The sequence below is a fragment of the Populus trichocarpa genome, chromosome 5 (assembly GCF_000002775.5).
Source record: "Populus trichocarpa isolate Nisqually-1 chromosome 5, P.trichocarpa_v4.1, whole genome shotgun sequence".
NCBI lineage: Eukaryota > Viridiplantae > Streptophyta > Magnoliopsida > Malpighiales > Salicaceae > Populus > Populus trichocarpa.
Window position 1 is genome coordinate 6,461,808 of NC_037289.2, and position 16,717 is coordinate 6,478,524.

General features: G+C 37.5%; 1 protein-coding gene across 3 annotated transcripts; it reads left to right on the forward strand.

Moving 5' to 3' along the window:
• Nucleotides 1–275: 275 nt before the first annotated feature.
• Nucleotides 276–15,906, forward strand: LOC7492077 (ENHANCER OF AG-4 protein 2). 3 transcript variants are annotated; one of them, XR_002981847.2, is made up of 14 exons: nt 276–746; nt 1,429–1,505; nt 2,114–4,270; nt 4,362–4,878; nt 5,498–5,606; nt 5,762–5,874; nt 5,950–6,137; nt 7,358–8,051; nt 8,129–8,495; nt 9,523–9,606; nt 9,726–9,827; nt 10,237–10,437; nt 15,273–15,373; nt 15,725–15,906. XR_002981847.2 is itself a non-coding variant. In XM_002306348.4 (12 exons), exons 1-11 carry the CDS (start codon nt 642–644, stop codon nt 9,797–9,799), a joined length of 4,485 nt encoding a protein of 1,494 aa, XP_002306384.2. In that variant the 5' UTR covers nt 276–641; the 3' UTR covers nt 9,800–9,827; nt 10,237–10,546. The 3 variants fall into 3 exon arrangements, 1 of the variants encoding a protein (XP_002306384.2); XR_002981846.2 differs by lacking the exon at nt 15,725–15,906 and having other exon boundaries at nt 15,273–15,640; XM_002306348.4 differs by lacking the exons at nt 15,273–15,373; nt 15,725–15,906 and having other exon boundaries at nt 10,237–10,546.
• The last annotated feature ends 811 nt before the right edge of the window (nt 15,907–16,717 follow it).

Here is a 16,717-nt window from a genome sequence, read left to right on the forward strand (position 1 = left end):
TAAAAATCAAATGCAAAACGTATTTTTGTAAAAGCATATATATGCTATGTTAAAATGAAGTCGATTTATCTACAGTTGGATCCTACTAAATTAGGAGTAGAAAAATAGAAAAAAATGAATTATTTTTGGAATAAAAAACAGTAAATTAATCGAGGAAGGTTAAGAGTTGCTAAAGAGAGCATTTGATTATTTAAGGAGACCTGTTGATTAGTGTTAAGAAAAATATAAGGAATAAGTTATAATTAACTTAATTACAAAAACCCAAATTCCTTTGCCCAACCCAACAAAGGCCCAAAATATCTCTCTCTTTCTCTCTCGACACTGCTTCAATTTCTCTCTCCAAAACCTCCACAATCTCTCTCTCTCTCCTAAAAAATCCCAAATGCACAACCCTAGCACTCCTCACTCTCCTCCTTCGATACCTTAGCACCCCTGTCGCCGGAAACCTAACCGGCACTACCGCCGGCACATATCCGGCGAGAATTATTCGTTTGACGTCCTTCTCTATTCGATTCGATTCGAATTCTCCATTTCAATTGGCTCCCCTGTTCTTCCTTTTCGAATTTCAGGTTTTTTCCCTGATCAATTACCACCACCACCACCACCACAAAGAAGAAGCAGAGCGACACAAGTAACCGCCTATGGCTCCGGGGCGTAAAAAGGGAGCGAATAATAAGAAAGTTCAGTTGCGTTTGGGTGATCTTGTGCTTGCTAAAGTCAAGGGTTACCCTTCTTGGCCTGCGAAGGTTATTTCCTCCTAATTTTAAATTCAATTTTTATGTCTTAAAAACTTCTTTGTAGTTTGATTTCTAATTCTACCACCTGCACTTCCAGACCTTATTGTTTATCTTAAGAATTTGGTTAATTTTTTCTTCCAATTTTGATTTTTTCGGGTTGGTTTAATGGGTTTTAGTGATGGGCTCTGAAGATTAGTGGGTTCAGCTCATTTGTTATGTGAATCAATGTGGTTTTCGTGGTGGGTTTTATTTGTATTCTAGCCATTTTAAGTTGTAAATTATTACAATTTAAATACGGGTTTAAATTGTGTAGTTGGTTTTATTTTTGTTTCTTTACTGATTTTAGTTTAATTTGATTTGGTGTCTGTTGAGCGCTTTAGTTTCGCTGCTTGTATTAGTGTTCTAGTACTTTACAACGTATATCATTCCCTGGTATTTTGATTAATTTGGAGGGCATGAATGCTGGGTTTAATTGATTCATGGATTGGTATAATTTGCGTGCATTTGATTAGATGATGATTGTGTAATGATTGTTTCTGTAATTTTTGTGGTTTTTGGTAACAGAAAGATGTTGGTATTATCTGGGTGAAGGCGTCTTCCTCCAACGATTGTAATTTATTTTGTTGAGCCTTTGAGAGTTTGTCATTTTGGTTAGTGCTTGAGCTAGATTTCATGGGTGTTTGTATTTCAGATTAGTCGGCCTGAAGATTGGAAACGAGCCCCTGATGCTAAGAAAGTTTTTGTCTATTTCTTTGGAACTCAAGAAATGTAAGTTTTTCTTTATGAATTCCTTATTAACAAATTTTACATGTTTGTTCATACATGGAGAAGGGTTGAGAATGTGGTTATCCTAGTGAGTAGACTGTGCAATAGTATGGGGCTTTTATGTTTCATATCTATATTATTTTGAGATAAGTAGAGTACAACTTGTGCTCTATTTCTCAGAAATATGGAGTTGACAGTTATCTTCCTCTGCAACCATTTTGATGTGGTTTGAAAATGATAGTTGAGGTCTTTGAAAATAAGATTTTGGGACTGAATGTTGTTGCTATGAGTACACAACCTGGGAAATTTTAAGTACAATTAAGAAATTCTTAGCCGAGTACTATTTTGGAGTTTGATTGAGCATCTAGACCTATGTTAGCTTGTCTTCATCCTGTCATTCTAATTTAGTAAAAATTAGCTATCGAGAAATGAAGGAAAGGAATTGAACATTTACTAGGTTTTAGGATGGGATAACATAAAAATTTGCTAGTTTATTTGCTGCTGCACTTGACTTGATTGAGCGTTGGAGACTTGATTGTGTACATGGATTAAGTTAGTTGCCCCTTTTATTAGAGCTTATTTCTTCCCATTGCTTGCTTGTTCTCTTGCAGTGCTTTTGTTGCCCCTTCTGATATTCAGGTATTCACAAATGAAGTAAAGAATAAACTGTCGGCTCGGTGCCAGAGTAAGAAAGATAAGTTCTTTTCCCAAGCTGTGAAGGAAATCTGTGCAGCTTTTGAAGAGTTGCAGAAGGGAAAGTCAAGTGGATTGGGAGATACTACTGATAGATCAGCACCAGGATCTGAGGCTCCATCTGTTGACTCAATGGAAGAGGATGAGGCAGAGGATGACTTAAATGAGGACATGGGTAAAGTTGGACAAAGTGGAGAAGTGTGGAATTTAAGACGTGAATATAGTTCTAAGTTAGAGCGTTGCTCCAGTAGACGAGATGAAGCTGGCTCCGAAGATATGAAGCCTTCCGTATCAGGTGACGCAGATGACAGTTCATCCCCAGGTATATCTTCTGAAAAGAAGGTTAAAATGTTTGATAGTGCACAACCACAAGAAGTATTATCTGCTTCCAGTTTGGATAATGTTTGCTGTGTAAAAGTTGAAGCCTCTTGTAATGGAAATCTGGATCTTAATTGCAATAAGAACCTGGGTACTGGTGAGGGGGCGTGGACAAATCCCCATGAGTCTAAGACAGTGTTTTCTGGGGCTGAGAGAAAATTGGAATGTAACTCCAGGGAACAAGTTATAGGCGGAGAAAAAGGCAAGCTTGCTAGTGGCAGTATAAAAGATCCCCCCCCAGGCCCTCCTAAATCAGAATTAGATGCCAACGGTGGTAGAAAAGTAAAAGAACTATCAAAAGTCAAGAAGGGTACTATGGTGTCTGATGAAAAACATGAAAATAAGGTTTTTCAAAAGAAAAGGCGTGCCCAACCTGATCATGGAAAATCTGAGCTTGAAGCAACTGAAAATGCAAATCCTGCTAAGAAATCAAAGCGTGTAGATGTGGCAGATGATATTACAAAGGGACCTTTCTCAGAAAACATGAGTGTTTCACCAAGCTCAAATGTTGTTGATGACCAAGCAGCCAAACGGTCCATGGCACATGGAAAAAGGGAGATCCTTTTGGGATTAAGAGCCCGAAGCGACAAAGCTAAATCAGATGCTTTTGCCCAAACTAGTAAAGTTAAATCTAATCTTTCTTCTCAATCAGGTAAGGTCAAATCTGGTACATCTGCCAAGATGAGTAAAGTTGATAGTGATGCATCTGCCCAAACAGTTAAAGTCAAAAGTGATGCTTCTGCACAATGGGGTAACACTAATACTGATGTATCTGTTCAAATAAGTAAAGTCAAACTTGATTCAACTGCTGAAATTGGCAAAGCTAAACCTGATGTTCCTGATCCAACGAGTAAAGCTAAATCTGATGTTTCAAATGATGAAGCTGTGCTGCCTGTATTAAAACGTCGTAGACGGGCAATGGAGGCGATGTGTGATGCTGCTGCTCTCAATTCTGATGACAGAATGGAGAAAAATGCTCTCGAGCTAAAGAGTGATATGGTTTCTATTAATGCGAGGGTTTCCATTACCCAACAGCCCAAAAGGCGAAGAGCTGTTTGCCTTTATGACAATGATGATGAAGATGAGGAACCCAAAACTCCTGTTCATGGAGGGGCTGCCAAAAATGGCAGAGAACCTGTTTCTGTTTCTGATGCTTCCAAGAGAACTAATGCACGAATTGAAAGTTCTGTTAATCAACAACAACGAAACTCTATTAACGCTCAGACAAGTATCAAGGATTCTACTGGTTTAGAGAATATCCATTCCAAGGAATCATCTTCGCTGTTACAGAACAATCCTCGTTCGCCCAGCTATCCAAAAACTGTGAAGAGGAATGATACACATATCTCTCCAAGTCCTGGCAAATCAGAGCCTGAGCAGTTACTGTCAAAGGAGGCAAAACCAATCACAACTACCCCTAAGAGGTCTCCTCATCTGCTTTCTGCCACCAAACCAATTGTGGAACAGCATAAAGCTATCAACCCTGCAGTTAAAGTTTCCACTCCTGGCACTCAAAAAAAGGCCCAGGCTGGACCTGGCAAGGTTTCAGGTCCTGTTTTGGATAGTTCAAACGCTTCTCAAAATCTTGCGCCAAGTCAAAAAAGTAGAGCAGCTTTTTCTGGGGAAAGGCCAAAAAGTACTCCTAAAGCAACTTCACAAATGAGTAACCTGACTGTTCCAATGGGTGCTTTATCAGAGTATGATTCTTTTCCTGGTGAAATTTATCTGTTTTTTCTATATTTTTTTAATTCAGCTTTATAGAAATCACATTTTCTCGCCTAATTACAGACTGGAAGTTGGTATGGATGACAGACCCAGCTTTTTGGTCGATTCTAAGACTCCAGATTCTGTTACATCTATGAAACATCTCATTGCTGCTGCTCAAGAAAAAAGGAGACAGGCTCACTTGCAATCCTTTCCTCTTGGAAACCCTGCCTTTATAGCTCTCAACAACGCTCAGGGAAGGAGCCCCAGCTCCTCACCAAGCCAACTTCTTTTGTCTGGTACTAGCAATGCTGCACAGGCAGATATGCAGGGCTTTTATCATCGCACAGATTTAGTTTCTCCATCTACACATGGTCGCCAATCAGCATCACATGACCAAGTGGAAGGTGAAGAAATCGAGGAGCGGAGAGTTAGTTCTGGACACAGGGCTGCTGGAGGTTCACTGAGTGGTGGCACTGAGGCTGCTGTGGCCCGCGATGCTTTTGAAGGGATGATAGAGACTTTATCAAGGACGAAAGAAAGTATTGGACGTGCAACTCGCCTTGCCATTGATTGTGCCAAGTATGGCATTGCAAATGAGGTGGGTTTGCTATCCTTTTATCATGTTATTTTCTGAATTGGCTCTTAGAAAAAGAAGAGCTGTGATGAGTTGCATGTCTCTTGTTCTTAGTTGTCTTTTCCTTGAAATTCTCTTGTTCTTAGTTATCTTTTCCTTGAAATGTTAGTTCCATTGTGTTTACTTATAGTTTTATTCCACCTGATTGTTACATTTCAAACCTGCCTGTGTTGTGTTTTCCTTGCTGAGGATTGTGTGGCTTGAAAAAATAATGGAAGAAGGCTGCTTCATTTTAAATTTTCTTTGAGCAAAAAGACTGTAGATAAGTTCACTTCCCATTGTATTTGGGATCCTTATGGTTGGGATACATTCATCCATTATGGTATTCTTTAAGTTGTGATCAGGGTTCTTGGATTCCCTTTCTATATATTGAGTGCCAACATACACTTTTTTCATTTTTCATAGTGTTGCATGATGGATCTTCCATTTTCTCACTGAACCTCATCTTTTTTTTCTTTGTTCTTTTTTCTATCATGATTTTCCTAGGCTCATGATATTATCATTTTCTTGACAAAGTATAATTGAATCAGTTATGGAAATGGTTCTGTGATTTGGTGCTGAACATGTTAATATGGTCTTGCAGGTTGTGGAGCTTTTAATCCGAAAATTGGAAAGTGAGCCCAGTTTCCACCGCAAAGTGGACATATTTTTTCTTGTGGACTCCATCACCCAGTGTTCACATAATCAAAAAGGTTGCTTCCTCCTGCTCAACTTGGATTCTATCAATCTTGCTCTTTTAACCCCTATAAATATTAGAGGAGCAAAGAATGTGTTCATTCCGTATCCACAATCATCAATAATGATGGTTGCCATAGTTATGTTTCTGATTTTGTTTTCCTTTATTCAGGTATTGCTGGAGCTTCGTATGTCCCTACAGTGCAAGCAGCATTACCACGCCTTCTCGGCGCTGCTGCTCCAGCAGGAGCTAGTGCTCGGGAAAATCGTCGTCAGTGTTTAAAGGTTATTTTCTTTTTATGTTACCATAGAGCCTCTTCTTTTTCATCAGAATAAATCTTGATCTATTGCTGTTTCCAGGTCTTAAGATTGTGGCTTGAGAGAAAAATCTTGCCTGAATCTGTTTTGAGGCGCTATATGGATGATATTGGAGGTTCAAATGATGATACCTCTTCTGGATTTTCCCTCAGACGTCCATCCCGAGCTGAACGAGCTATAGATGATCCAATCAGGGAAATGGAAGGCATGCTTGTTGATGAATATGGAAGGTGTGTTTTCTTAGTTATTCGTGCTATTCTTTTCAATAATATTTCGGTGGCATTTTTCTTGTCTCTTGAAGAACATTTGGCATGGTCCTACATACTGTTATGGAAATTCGATGTGTATATGGTCCATGACATGGTTATGTTAAAGAATTAGGATTTGAATAGAGTTGGAACATAACATCTGAATCAACCTTTTTGTTGGAAAATGTAACATGCCCAAATGCATGTGAATGTTAGCACAGTTCTTGCCTAGGGAATTGAACTGCATTCCAGATACTTGATCTGCCGTGTGCCATCACTTTATGATAAAAAAAAACAAATGAGCCATAACACTTTTTTGTATTTCTGCTTTATTTTCTTTCTAAAAGAAAGTGCTGTATTTATAGAATGACCGTTAAGCATTTGCACAAAAGGTGGGGTATGAAATAACTTTTGATGATTAGTCTTTAAGCAATACCATACTGAGTACTATTGGAGATTGGAATGATGTGTTTCCCCTTGTGCTGAAGGCATTATTAGGTAGTCTTCTTGGTGACCCTTAGAGGTGATACGGGTTATTGGAATATTCCTCATCTATCCTTATGTTTCAAGGGTTATGCTTTGCTTTCATGTTTTAGAGCCATTTACAATCACCAGTTGTGGGTTTGATATGTCCACTTCTGCTTGTCCCTTTTAATATCATTTATGAAAATTGTAAATTTAACCATAAATCAGCATTATTTGGTGTAGCTTCACAAAAGGAGAAGGTCAAGTATGATTGCCAGAAGGTATAAATGAACCACAAGCATGAAATTGACTTGAACTTATAACTTTTCAGTAAAAAATTAAAGTTGATACTCTTTGAAGAACTTAAATAATCCTGGAGAATGAGGTAATGTAGCAAATGCTAGGGTGGTGGATGTCATTCTTAGAACCTACTGTGTGGAAGTGCAGAAGACAATAATACTATAGGTAGTTTTGTACGATTTCGAATGTGCAGCTCTTGTTTTTAGTTTTGCTAGCTAAACTCAATTATTATGTTATGCAACCATTTGTTATTATCATTGCAAAATTTGTTTAAAGCCTCGCATTTCCATATGGCTTGCCATATCACATGCATTTCTTTTGTCAATAGAATTTTGTTTTAGATGAAATATGAAGTTGATCAATGCAGTAATTTCTTTAAAATTTTACTGTTGTATTGACTTTAAGATCCATATTGGTTTTCTTGGCTTTGGTACCAGTAATGCTACATTTCAGTTGCCCGGCTTTTTATCTTCTCATGTGTTCGAGGATGATGACGAGGACTTCCCTAGCAGCCCATTTAAGGAAGGTGATGGTGCGTTGGGAGTGACAGGATCAATCCATGCTTTAGGAGATTTAGAAATAAGTACTGCTACTCCAAGTGACAGGCGACATTGCATCTTAGAGGATGTGGATGTGGAACTTGAAATGGAAGATGTGTCTGGACACCAAAAGGATGAAAGACCTTCATCCACAGGTGGTTCTTTTGAAATGGAACCACAGCAGCATTGCTCAGATGGGCCAGAACCTGCATTAAATGATTCTGCTGAGTTGCTGCCTCAACCAGATGATTCTCCACCACCGCCTCTTGATTCTCCTCCTCCACCCCCGCCTTTGCCTACCTCTCCACCGCCACCACTACCTCTATCACCTCCACCCTCAACATCTCCATCACCTCCACCTCCACCGCCGCTTCCACCTCCACCTCCACCTCTTCCGTCGCAACCACCACCTCTTCCGTCGCAACCACCACCTCCTCTTCCTCCTGTGCCAACTATGGTACTGCAACCACCTGTACCAACTCAACCTTTGTTACCAGCCAAACCAATACAACCATCTCATTCATCCGTACAGCCCTCCCCTCAGTTGGCATATCAACAAGCTGTACCTCATGAATACTGCACTACACCCAATGTATGTATTTTGGCTGTCCAGTTACTTTTGTGAATGTGTTAGTTTGTTTAACCGTGACCTGAATTCTCTGTTTGCAGAGTAATCAAATTGTCCAAATGGCTGGCGGTACTCCTCATGGGAATCACATGTTTTTAAACCCTCAAGCTCCTCAACAAAATCCACATTTTCAGCCGGTTAATGCACCTTTTCCACAAAGACCACTGCATCCAAACCTGGCACAAACTGCATCTGGTCATTTCTCATTTACAAAGCCTCTAATTCAGCAGCATCCTCAGCATCCTTATCCCCGTCCATACCCTATGCTATCACATCCTGATGGACGGCCACGATTTGCTACTGATGAACAGTGGAGGATGCCTTCAAGCGAATATGCAGATGGTCAGCATGGTGCATGGATGAGTGGAAGAAATCCATCACACGCAGGGCCTTCTTTTGGCCAGGAAGGTACATGCAATTGTGTCCCTGTAATTAGAACACTTTTTTTTACCTGAATTTCCTTTTGCTACTTGTGCGCATACATATGTATTGCTAAGGCCTTGATCTTTCTTCGAAACAAAAAAATATTGAACCAGTCAGGAAGGTTATCGATTCAAATTTTTTTTGTACAGAACTGCCTGCACGATAAATTTGTGCTCTTATCTGGATGGGATTGATATTATTTTTTGTGATGTTAATTGTGGATGCTGAACCACATTAATGTTAATGACATGACATGACATTTCAATTTAAAATGTAGTCTGACTGCTTGAAATTATATCTGTGAGAGGCCAACTGAATGATTGAACTGTTTCTCACTCGTTTAAATTCATTATTTTATTGTTAAAGTATGATACCTCCTAATGAAATGAACTTGTATCATTATTTACCATTAAAGTATTGATCTCATGGTTATTCATATTCATATGGAATGCCATATCAAGTTTGCAGATGCTTTTAAAAAAAAAAAGCAAAGAGAAAGAAAGAAAGAACTGTAGGCAGGCAGATGCTTGCTTTCCATCATTTCTCATGCAGGCTACATGTCTATGCTGCTTACCATATTAGTTTTTCCTTTGATGAAACCTTTTTCAGCATGATGCTTGTACAAGTGTTTAAGTTATATTTTTCTAGGATTTGTGGCCTGAACAGAAAACATTGTCAGAACTAAGCTTGATTGATTACATATTATTAATTTTTTTAACTCTGTTGGTAAGTTTTGTCCTCGCGTTAATTTTTTTTACAATCAGTGCCTTGCACTGCAAAGATGCAAAATGCTTTTTCTAGTGTCTAGCTTGTGCTTGTTATATGAAGGTAAACTTGTCTGGCATGCTAATGTGCAGGCATTGCAACTGAACCTCTGAACTTGTTTATTTCTCTTTTGGCATGTTTATAAATGGGAGTTTAGGAAAGTTTGTTTTATATCCTGCATTTTCTTTATGATGTCCTTTTTCTGTGATGCACAGGCTAATAGATCATAAAACATTTTCCCTTGCAGGTTACTTTCGGCCACCGCCTCCAAATAATATGGGATTTCAGGTTGCTCCCACCAATAATTTACCTGCTGGAGCTCCCATTCCAGGTGAGTTTGCTTTGTGAAAAATTGTCTCATTTTGCTCACAAGTGACGTTCGTACTACTGGAGTAAATGACCTCAAAAATTACAATTGAACAATTGATTTCTATGATTGTATTATTTTAGGTCATGGTGTTTCACAGATGTTGCCATGTAGACCAGACATGCCTTCCCTTAACTGCTGGAGGCCAGCTCAATAACAAGTCTGAGGGCTTCTTAAGTTTTTGAGTAAGTTTATGTTCCTTCTCATTTGTGTTTGTGGCTGAATTTCTAAAGTAAGTGTTTCTGGTACTCTTAAAATTGCATTCCAATTTTCTTTCAAGAACAGGTCTTCTAAGATTTTAAGCCTTAATCTTTGCCACTTTTTTAGTGTGCTAACTGAACTGAAGTGGCATCACACATTAGTGAAACATCCTTGTCACTTTTGGTGTGATTATTGAAGGGTTTCAAATTTATGTTTTTCCAATTATTTCTCATTAAACTGGCAGTCAAATGTTTTTGATTGCCCATTTAGTGCAAATTTCTTGTGCAATGGCACCACTAGGGAGTACAATATATAATGGATGGCTTAGTGAAGCTTATTACAAGTCGGTCTCTTTCTGATGGTGGATATATCTGTGTTTGTTGACTTTTCCAGCGCTGTGATCCTGAAAGGAGGAAGTACACTTGCATTATATACGCCGCAAGGAAGGTTCCATTTTGGACTTACAACTACCACTTGAAGGCAGTGCTTGAACCTTGTGGAGACTCTTGGCAGGGCTGTGTATATTGTAATTTTTCCTGACAAATGTATCCCGGGAACATTTGCTTCCGAGTGTAGGACCATGTTTCTGACTTGGTTAGTACATCTGTTTCTTAACTCTTGTAATTACGTTAGGATATAGAGAGAAATTTTTTAAGCCACAAGTTTGACCAATGGTAAATTTATTGATCCTTTTAATGCGTTACTTTTTTGTCTTGTTTTGCTTCACTATATCTTAGTTGTTTTCTGTAAGTTTTTTTTTTTAAGTACAGCAAATGCATGCACTATCATTTCCTTCTCCCATCTTGGGGGCATGCATGGTCTGATCAGAGATCTGGATGCATGACTAAATGCCTTTTGGTGCATTGTGTAGCTCATAAAGCTTTTTTTTTTAAGTTAATTTTGGTCTATCATTGACACATGGCCTTGTGCTTGGGAGAAGGATAGACTTAAGTAGGACAATTCAGAAGTCTATTTGGTTTCCAAGGCAGCTAAGCAAGGCTTCTTGGGCCAGTTCTTGATGGTGACAAAGGGATTTGATTTGGTTGGGTGGTTAGTGTATATCCTTTTATATTGGAGGAATTGGGACATGGTTGTAAATGAGTGGCTCGGTTATGTATTTTATGAATGAACCTCTAGATTTTTCCTTTCTGTTTTCGTTTTGGTTATATGATGTAAGTAGTTCAACTTATGGTTTAAAAAATTCACATGATGTGGTGGCAGTGGGCAAGTTGCAGGCATCCTCTCTCTTTCTACCTTCATTTCCTAGGTGAACTTTGGAATCCCTTTTGAATCAGAAGTGTCAGCTCCCTTTTCATTTAAATATAATCAAGTAAAAAGCTGGGTGTTGAATTGTCTTGAAGTGATTTAGAGGGAAAAAAAATGAATAGCAAAAAAGAATCCCAATAGAAGACAGTGAAGGAAGTAAATTGAAATTTGAGATAAAACAATTATTTTGGGAGTTTATGGACCAGATTGACAAGGCCAAGTCTAAAAAGAAATTTGTAAAATAATCCAGAAGCATCTGATATGAAGCCTGAAGTTTTTGTTTTCTTGTTTTAATTATTTTCCTAGTTAATTTTGGATTTTAATTATTTGTTTTCTATGTAGCTTAGAAATTTTAATTTAATTAGTATTTTACTATTTAAGAAATCTTAATGCTAGATTGATTCTATTAATGAGGTAAGTTTTAATTAAGAATTCTTTGCTATAAAATATTTTAGAACTAATATAAATAGAGATGTCTAGTTTATTTTATGGAAAAAAAAGTTATTATTCAGATTTAATAAAATAACAGAGAATTTTCTCTAGATTTCTCTACGGTTAGAAATGTAACCTTATGAGAAGTCTAGTTTTATCTTCTCTATACGCCCTGTCAAGTGGTATCAGAGCGGGTAAACATTTGGATCATTGGCGAACCGTGAAGAGAATCGTGGAGCATTTGGTGACAACCATCTTCATGATGGTGATCAGGGGATGCAGGCTACTTGGGATAAGTTAGATTGCCATTCAGTAGGGATAGCAACTTTAAAGGGGCGAATGCAAACTGAGTTTGGTGACATCAATGCAAGATTTGATGACCTTACAACCATACTTGAGGCACTAGGGTTGTGCGCAAACATGAACCGGGGAAGAAGAGAGGCATGCGCCGTGGATGAAGCCCGCGACCAACCTGTCCTTGAACTAATTCGTGCAAATCCTCTTGGCCAATATGACTTAGTATTTATCTGATGAAGAAGATGTATTTAGGCTAATGGGAGCACATATAGGAATCAAAAGGAGAGGAACGTGCTTGGAAACTTACCTCGGGGCTGACCTTACCTTAAACCTATTCCCAAAATTCCATCTAAACAACCTTTTAGATATGTGAAGGGTTTTGGTGAAGATGAACTTAATGGAAGCCATGAGACCTTGTCAGATCAAGAAAAACAACCACAACCTAAAAGACAAAAACAGATCAACGTAATTAAATGTTAATATGAGCAAGAATCTTTTGATAACGAGGATGTTTTAGGCAAACTTGATGGAGATGATGAAGGAAATTTATATGATGATGAAGATCTTGCAAACAAGAACATGGAGAATTTCTTACCAGTCTTTTAGAAATATTATGAAAGATTATTTTAGTGTTTCTTTAAATACAATGATTGAAGTATTGGATATAGATGATGATGAACTCAAGTTTTAAAGTAGAAAAATATAGGAAGAAACTACAAATGGACTTCATAGGAACAAAAAATATAATATCATATATGAATTTTTTCTTATTATACATGCACTATAAGTTAAATTTTGAAGCTCACTGGTCAGACATAGTACTTTGTTAATAAGTTAGCTATAATATTATATTCAAAGTATTTGTTCCTTTAGGGTGGAATAGTTTAGTTTCTGACAAATAACTTGAGGACAAGTTTTTCTCAAGTGGGGGAGACTGGCGTAGAACAATTATCCCGGAAGTTTATGGACCAGATTAACAAGGTCAAGTCTAAAAAGAAATCCGTAAAGAAACTTGGAACCATCTGATATGAAGCCTAAAGTTATTGTTTTCTTGTTTTAATTATTTTCCTAGTTAATTTTAAATTTTAATTATTTTTTTCCTTCTTAGCTTATGACTTTTAATTTAATTAATATTTTACTATTTAGGAATTCTAATGCTAGATCGATTCTATTAATTAGGTAAGTCTCAATTGAGAATCATTTCCTATAAAGGATTTTAGAACTAGTATAAATAGAGAAGTTTAGTTTATTTTATGAAAAAAAAGACTATTATTCAGATTTAATAAAAATATCATAGAGTTTTCTTTAGATTTCTCTATAGTTAGGTCTATACGCTACGTAAAATTTGATGTATAGATCATAGCATGAAAATTATGGATTTCAAATCAACTAACTAACAACTGTCAATATACAAACCTTAGCTCTGTCAGGTACTTTTTTGTAATTTTAACTCTGGGTCTATCATATTTCTTTTTGCTGCTTTTCTCATCAAATTTTCTCTGTTGCTCAACTTCTCCCCAACTCTCTCAAGAATTGACTTTTTTTTTGTGTGTGTGTATGAGAGTGAGAGAGAGAGAGTTGACTGTCAAGGCTTTAGATCAGCTAATCTTGTCAGTTTTAGTTCATCATGGATGAAGGACCTGATGGCTTGATAGTGAATGAAATCGGAAAGGAATACCGACATGGTTTTACTTTGGTTCAAAAATAGCCATTGAATATTGGTCTGAGCTTGCTTGCTTGGTGTTTCATGAACAAAAAGTTTTGTTTTTTGGTTTTGCTTTGTGGATCAACAGATGTTATAGATGATTCTGTCAATGGCACATTTCTCTTCTACTTCCATGCGTTTGTTTTCCTCTAATTCAGACTTCCTATCTTGCATATTCCCTTATTTCTACTCTTTTCTTGGGAAATTGATTTGGTTATAGGAACTTGCACTTCTTTAGGAATATACCAATGACAGGGAAGCACAAGAACTTGCTGTTTTCTGTTCCTATTCTCAATTCCTTTCACTTCTCCCTCAGACCTCGTATTAGATTCTGGACCTTAGAGGGGTATAGTTTCCTATGGCTGTTTCTTTTCTTATTTTGCCAGGCCCTCACCTTGTACGTGTTTCCTCCTGGTTGAAGCTGAGTTTCCATCTCAGATTCAGGCTTTTGTCTGGAGTAGTTTACTCAGCAAGAGTAACACTAATGATTTAATGCAGATATGAAGGCTCAACATCTCTTTCTCCTGATATATTTGTTATGGTGGTGGGGAGACTGGGGACCACCTTTTCTTCTGTGTCAGTTGTACGAGATATGCTAGGTAGTGTCTTTGAGGTTTGTGGGAGACTATGGGTAGTTTCAGGCTCAATGGATGACATTGCCTTTTGAATTCCTGAAAGGCTTTTCATTGACAGTAAGATTCTTTGCAATCATGCTATTTGTCTGTGGGGTGTGGTATATGGAAGGAGTGGAATGCTAGAATCTTTAGTGACCGCTAATTTTGGAGCTACTCTTGCATGCTTTTGCCTTCAATATGCTCCTGTTCACCAGGCCTTTAAGGGAGTCTCTCGAGCTGATATCCAAGGAGACTGGAAACTCTAATTACGAGCTTCTTCCTCTTCCTGATCATATTTAAGATAAGACATCCTCAATAATCTATATTCAGCTCTGAAATTTTTGACTTTTATGTTACGTTAGCTGGGAAGTTACTTCCATTGACTAGGCTGAGAGGCTGTATCGATTTTGCTACTCTAGAGCCTGTTGATTTTTTTCCTCAGGAATTCAGGGTTTGAGAAAATGTTGCAGATCTTTCTCATGAATGTCAATCCAATCTTAAACATCTATTCAACAGCATCACTTGCAAGTTGCCATTTATTTTGAAATTTAATTTCACAAAATCTTGCACCCTCAGAGTTGGATTTTAAGTTGGTGAGGTTTCTTATTGAGAACTGAAAGTTAGAAATCATAAGAAAGAACGGGCATTTGCTTTCTTCTTGAGGTGGATCATTTTGCTTGTAAATAATCCTTGTATATCTTCACCTGGGATGATATTCTGAAAGCTCCCTTGTCTCTTGTAAATAGATGGCACAGGTTTCTTTTAGCTAAACTGGCAGTGCCAGCATTCTAGACATTATTTTAGGTGGTTTTCTTGTAACCTTGGTAACACATTTCAAAATGATTCACATGGAATAACAACTGGAGATAAAAGAAGGAAAGAGAGAGTTGATCCTGTGTCTGCTGTGTGTCCTTTTCTTCTTAATTTTGTGTTTGAAATTCTCATACTGCCTCGAAGGGTTTGGACCCCCCTGGCTTTCTGCAGTTGATGAAGGGGATCAGTCCACTGAGCATGAGCATGTTTGTGATGTATATTATGCAGTCATATATATCATTAAATTTCAAGGGCTGTTCACTGTTAGAATTGAATGATGACTGCAAATTGTACTGTTTCAGGTTTAAGCAAACAATTAAGCTGAATCTGCTCATTCATTACATCTCATTATGGGGAATAAAGTTCAAACTATATGTGGGAGAAAACTTCTGCAAAATTTGAGGTAAATATTTGATGTGGACTCTCAAAACCAAAACAATGCTCATAATTTTGTATTTTTTAGATAGGAATAGTTTTTCCTCTTGGTATCTTTAAAAAGTAAAGGTGTCCAACAAAATGCTTCAATTTATTTTGAAGAAATAGCTTATTAGCTTACAAACAGTTAATTCCATATGTGAATATCTTTATGACCCCTCTTACGTGCTGTATCATCATCACAATGTGAACAGTTGCTCATTTTGAGAATTCAATTTACTTTTTGTTGCAACCATTTATTTCTAGTGATTTTTTTTTTCACTGAGATTGTCTGATGAATTTTTTCTATACTTGCTTGCTATCTGACTCCTACCAACAGTTATGAATGTAGATGTTATTATTACCTAGGAGAACTGACGAATTGCCGTGATATACCTCCTGACGGGATGGCTTAGCTAATTCCTTTTACAGAAATCCTCTCCTTACAATAGGAACCTTGGGCACGTATCAGGTCGTTTCCATAGGGTAATCTTGGAAGAGTAACGTGAATCTGCTTTTCTTCTTTTTTCTTGTTATATTTAATGACCCCGATTATGCAGTACGGAAGAGAAATGCGTCTTTATATATATATATATATATTCGAGTGTTATTCTCTTTTGCTGATTATTAACTGTTAATACATGCAAGGAGTTTGATTGTTAGGGATTGATAAAAAAAAAAAAAGGAAAAGAAATGAAAAATAACGTCCAGATGGCTGATGTAGCTTGATTATTTGTTAGCTGGTGAGAGGCACAACTGGTGGTAAGATTAATTTTGTGATATAAAAAGTGGTTCATAAAGTTGATTTCAAAATACTTTTACAATTGCCTGAAAGGATAAATCTAATTAGCATATTGATGGAGAAGTAGAATTCTTGGAGATACAGTGAATAGCAAGTATCTCCCTGTGGAAGCCTTGGGACATTGTCATGGATGCCTGGTATGTTGTATGAGCTAGTGTGCCAAAAAACGAGAACCATACCAAGACTATTATACAGTATTAGGTTGCCATCTGATTTAGGGGTAGTAGGCTACTAGAGGTGGTGGCAAAGGCATCGAAGCAAACTTGTGGGCACCTGGTGAGTATGATGCAATTGCATTATGTGATGGATGTATGTGGTAGAGAGAGATTCTGGAACAGCATCTGCGTGTGGAAAATCTGAATTTGATGCTCAACAGTAAGAAAGTATATGAAGAGTCGAGATGCTGATCTTAGCTCCAAGACCCCTCCCTCGTTCTATTTGTTGTTGTGGTTAAATTTCCTGCCTTCAGTCCTTTGTCCTCTGTCTTGGGCTTTAATATGCGGAGTTGGAAAATCTCCAAGAACAAGTACA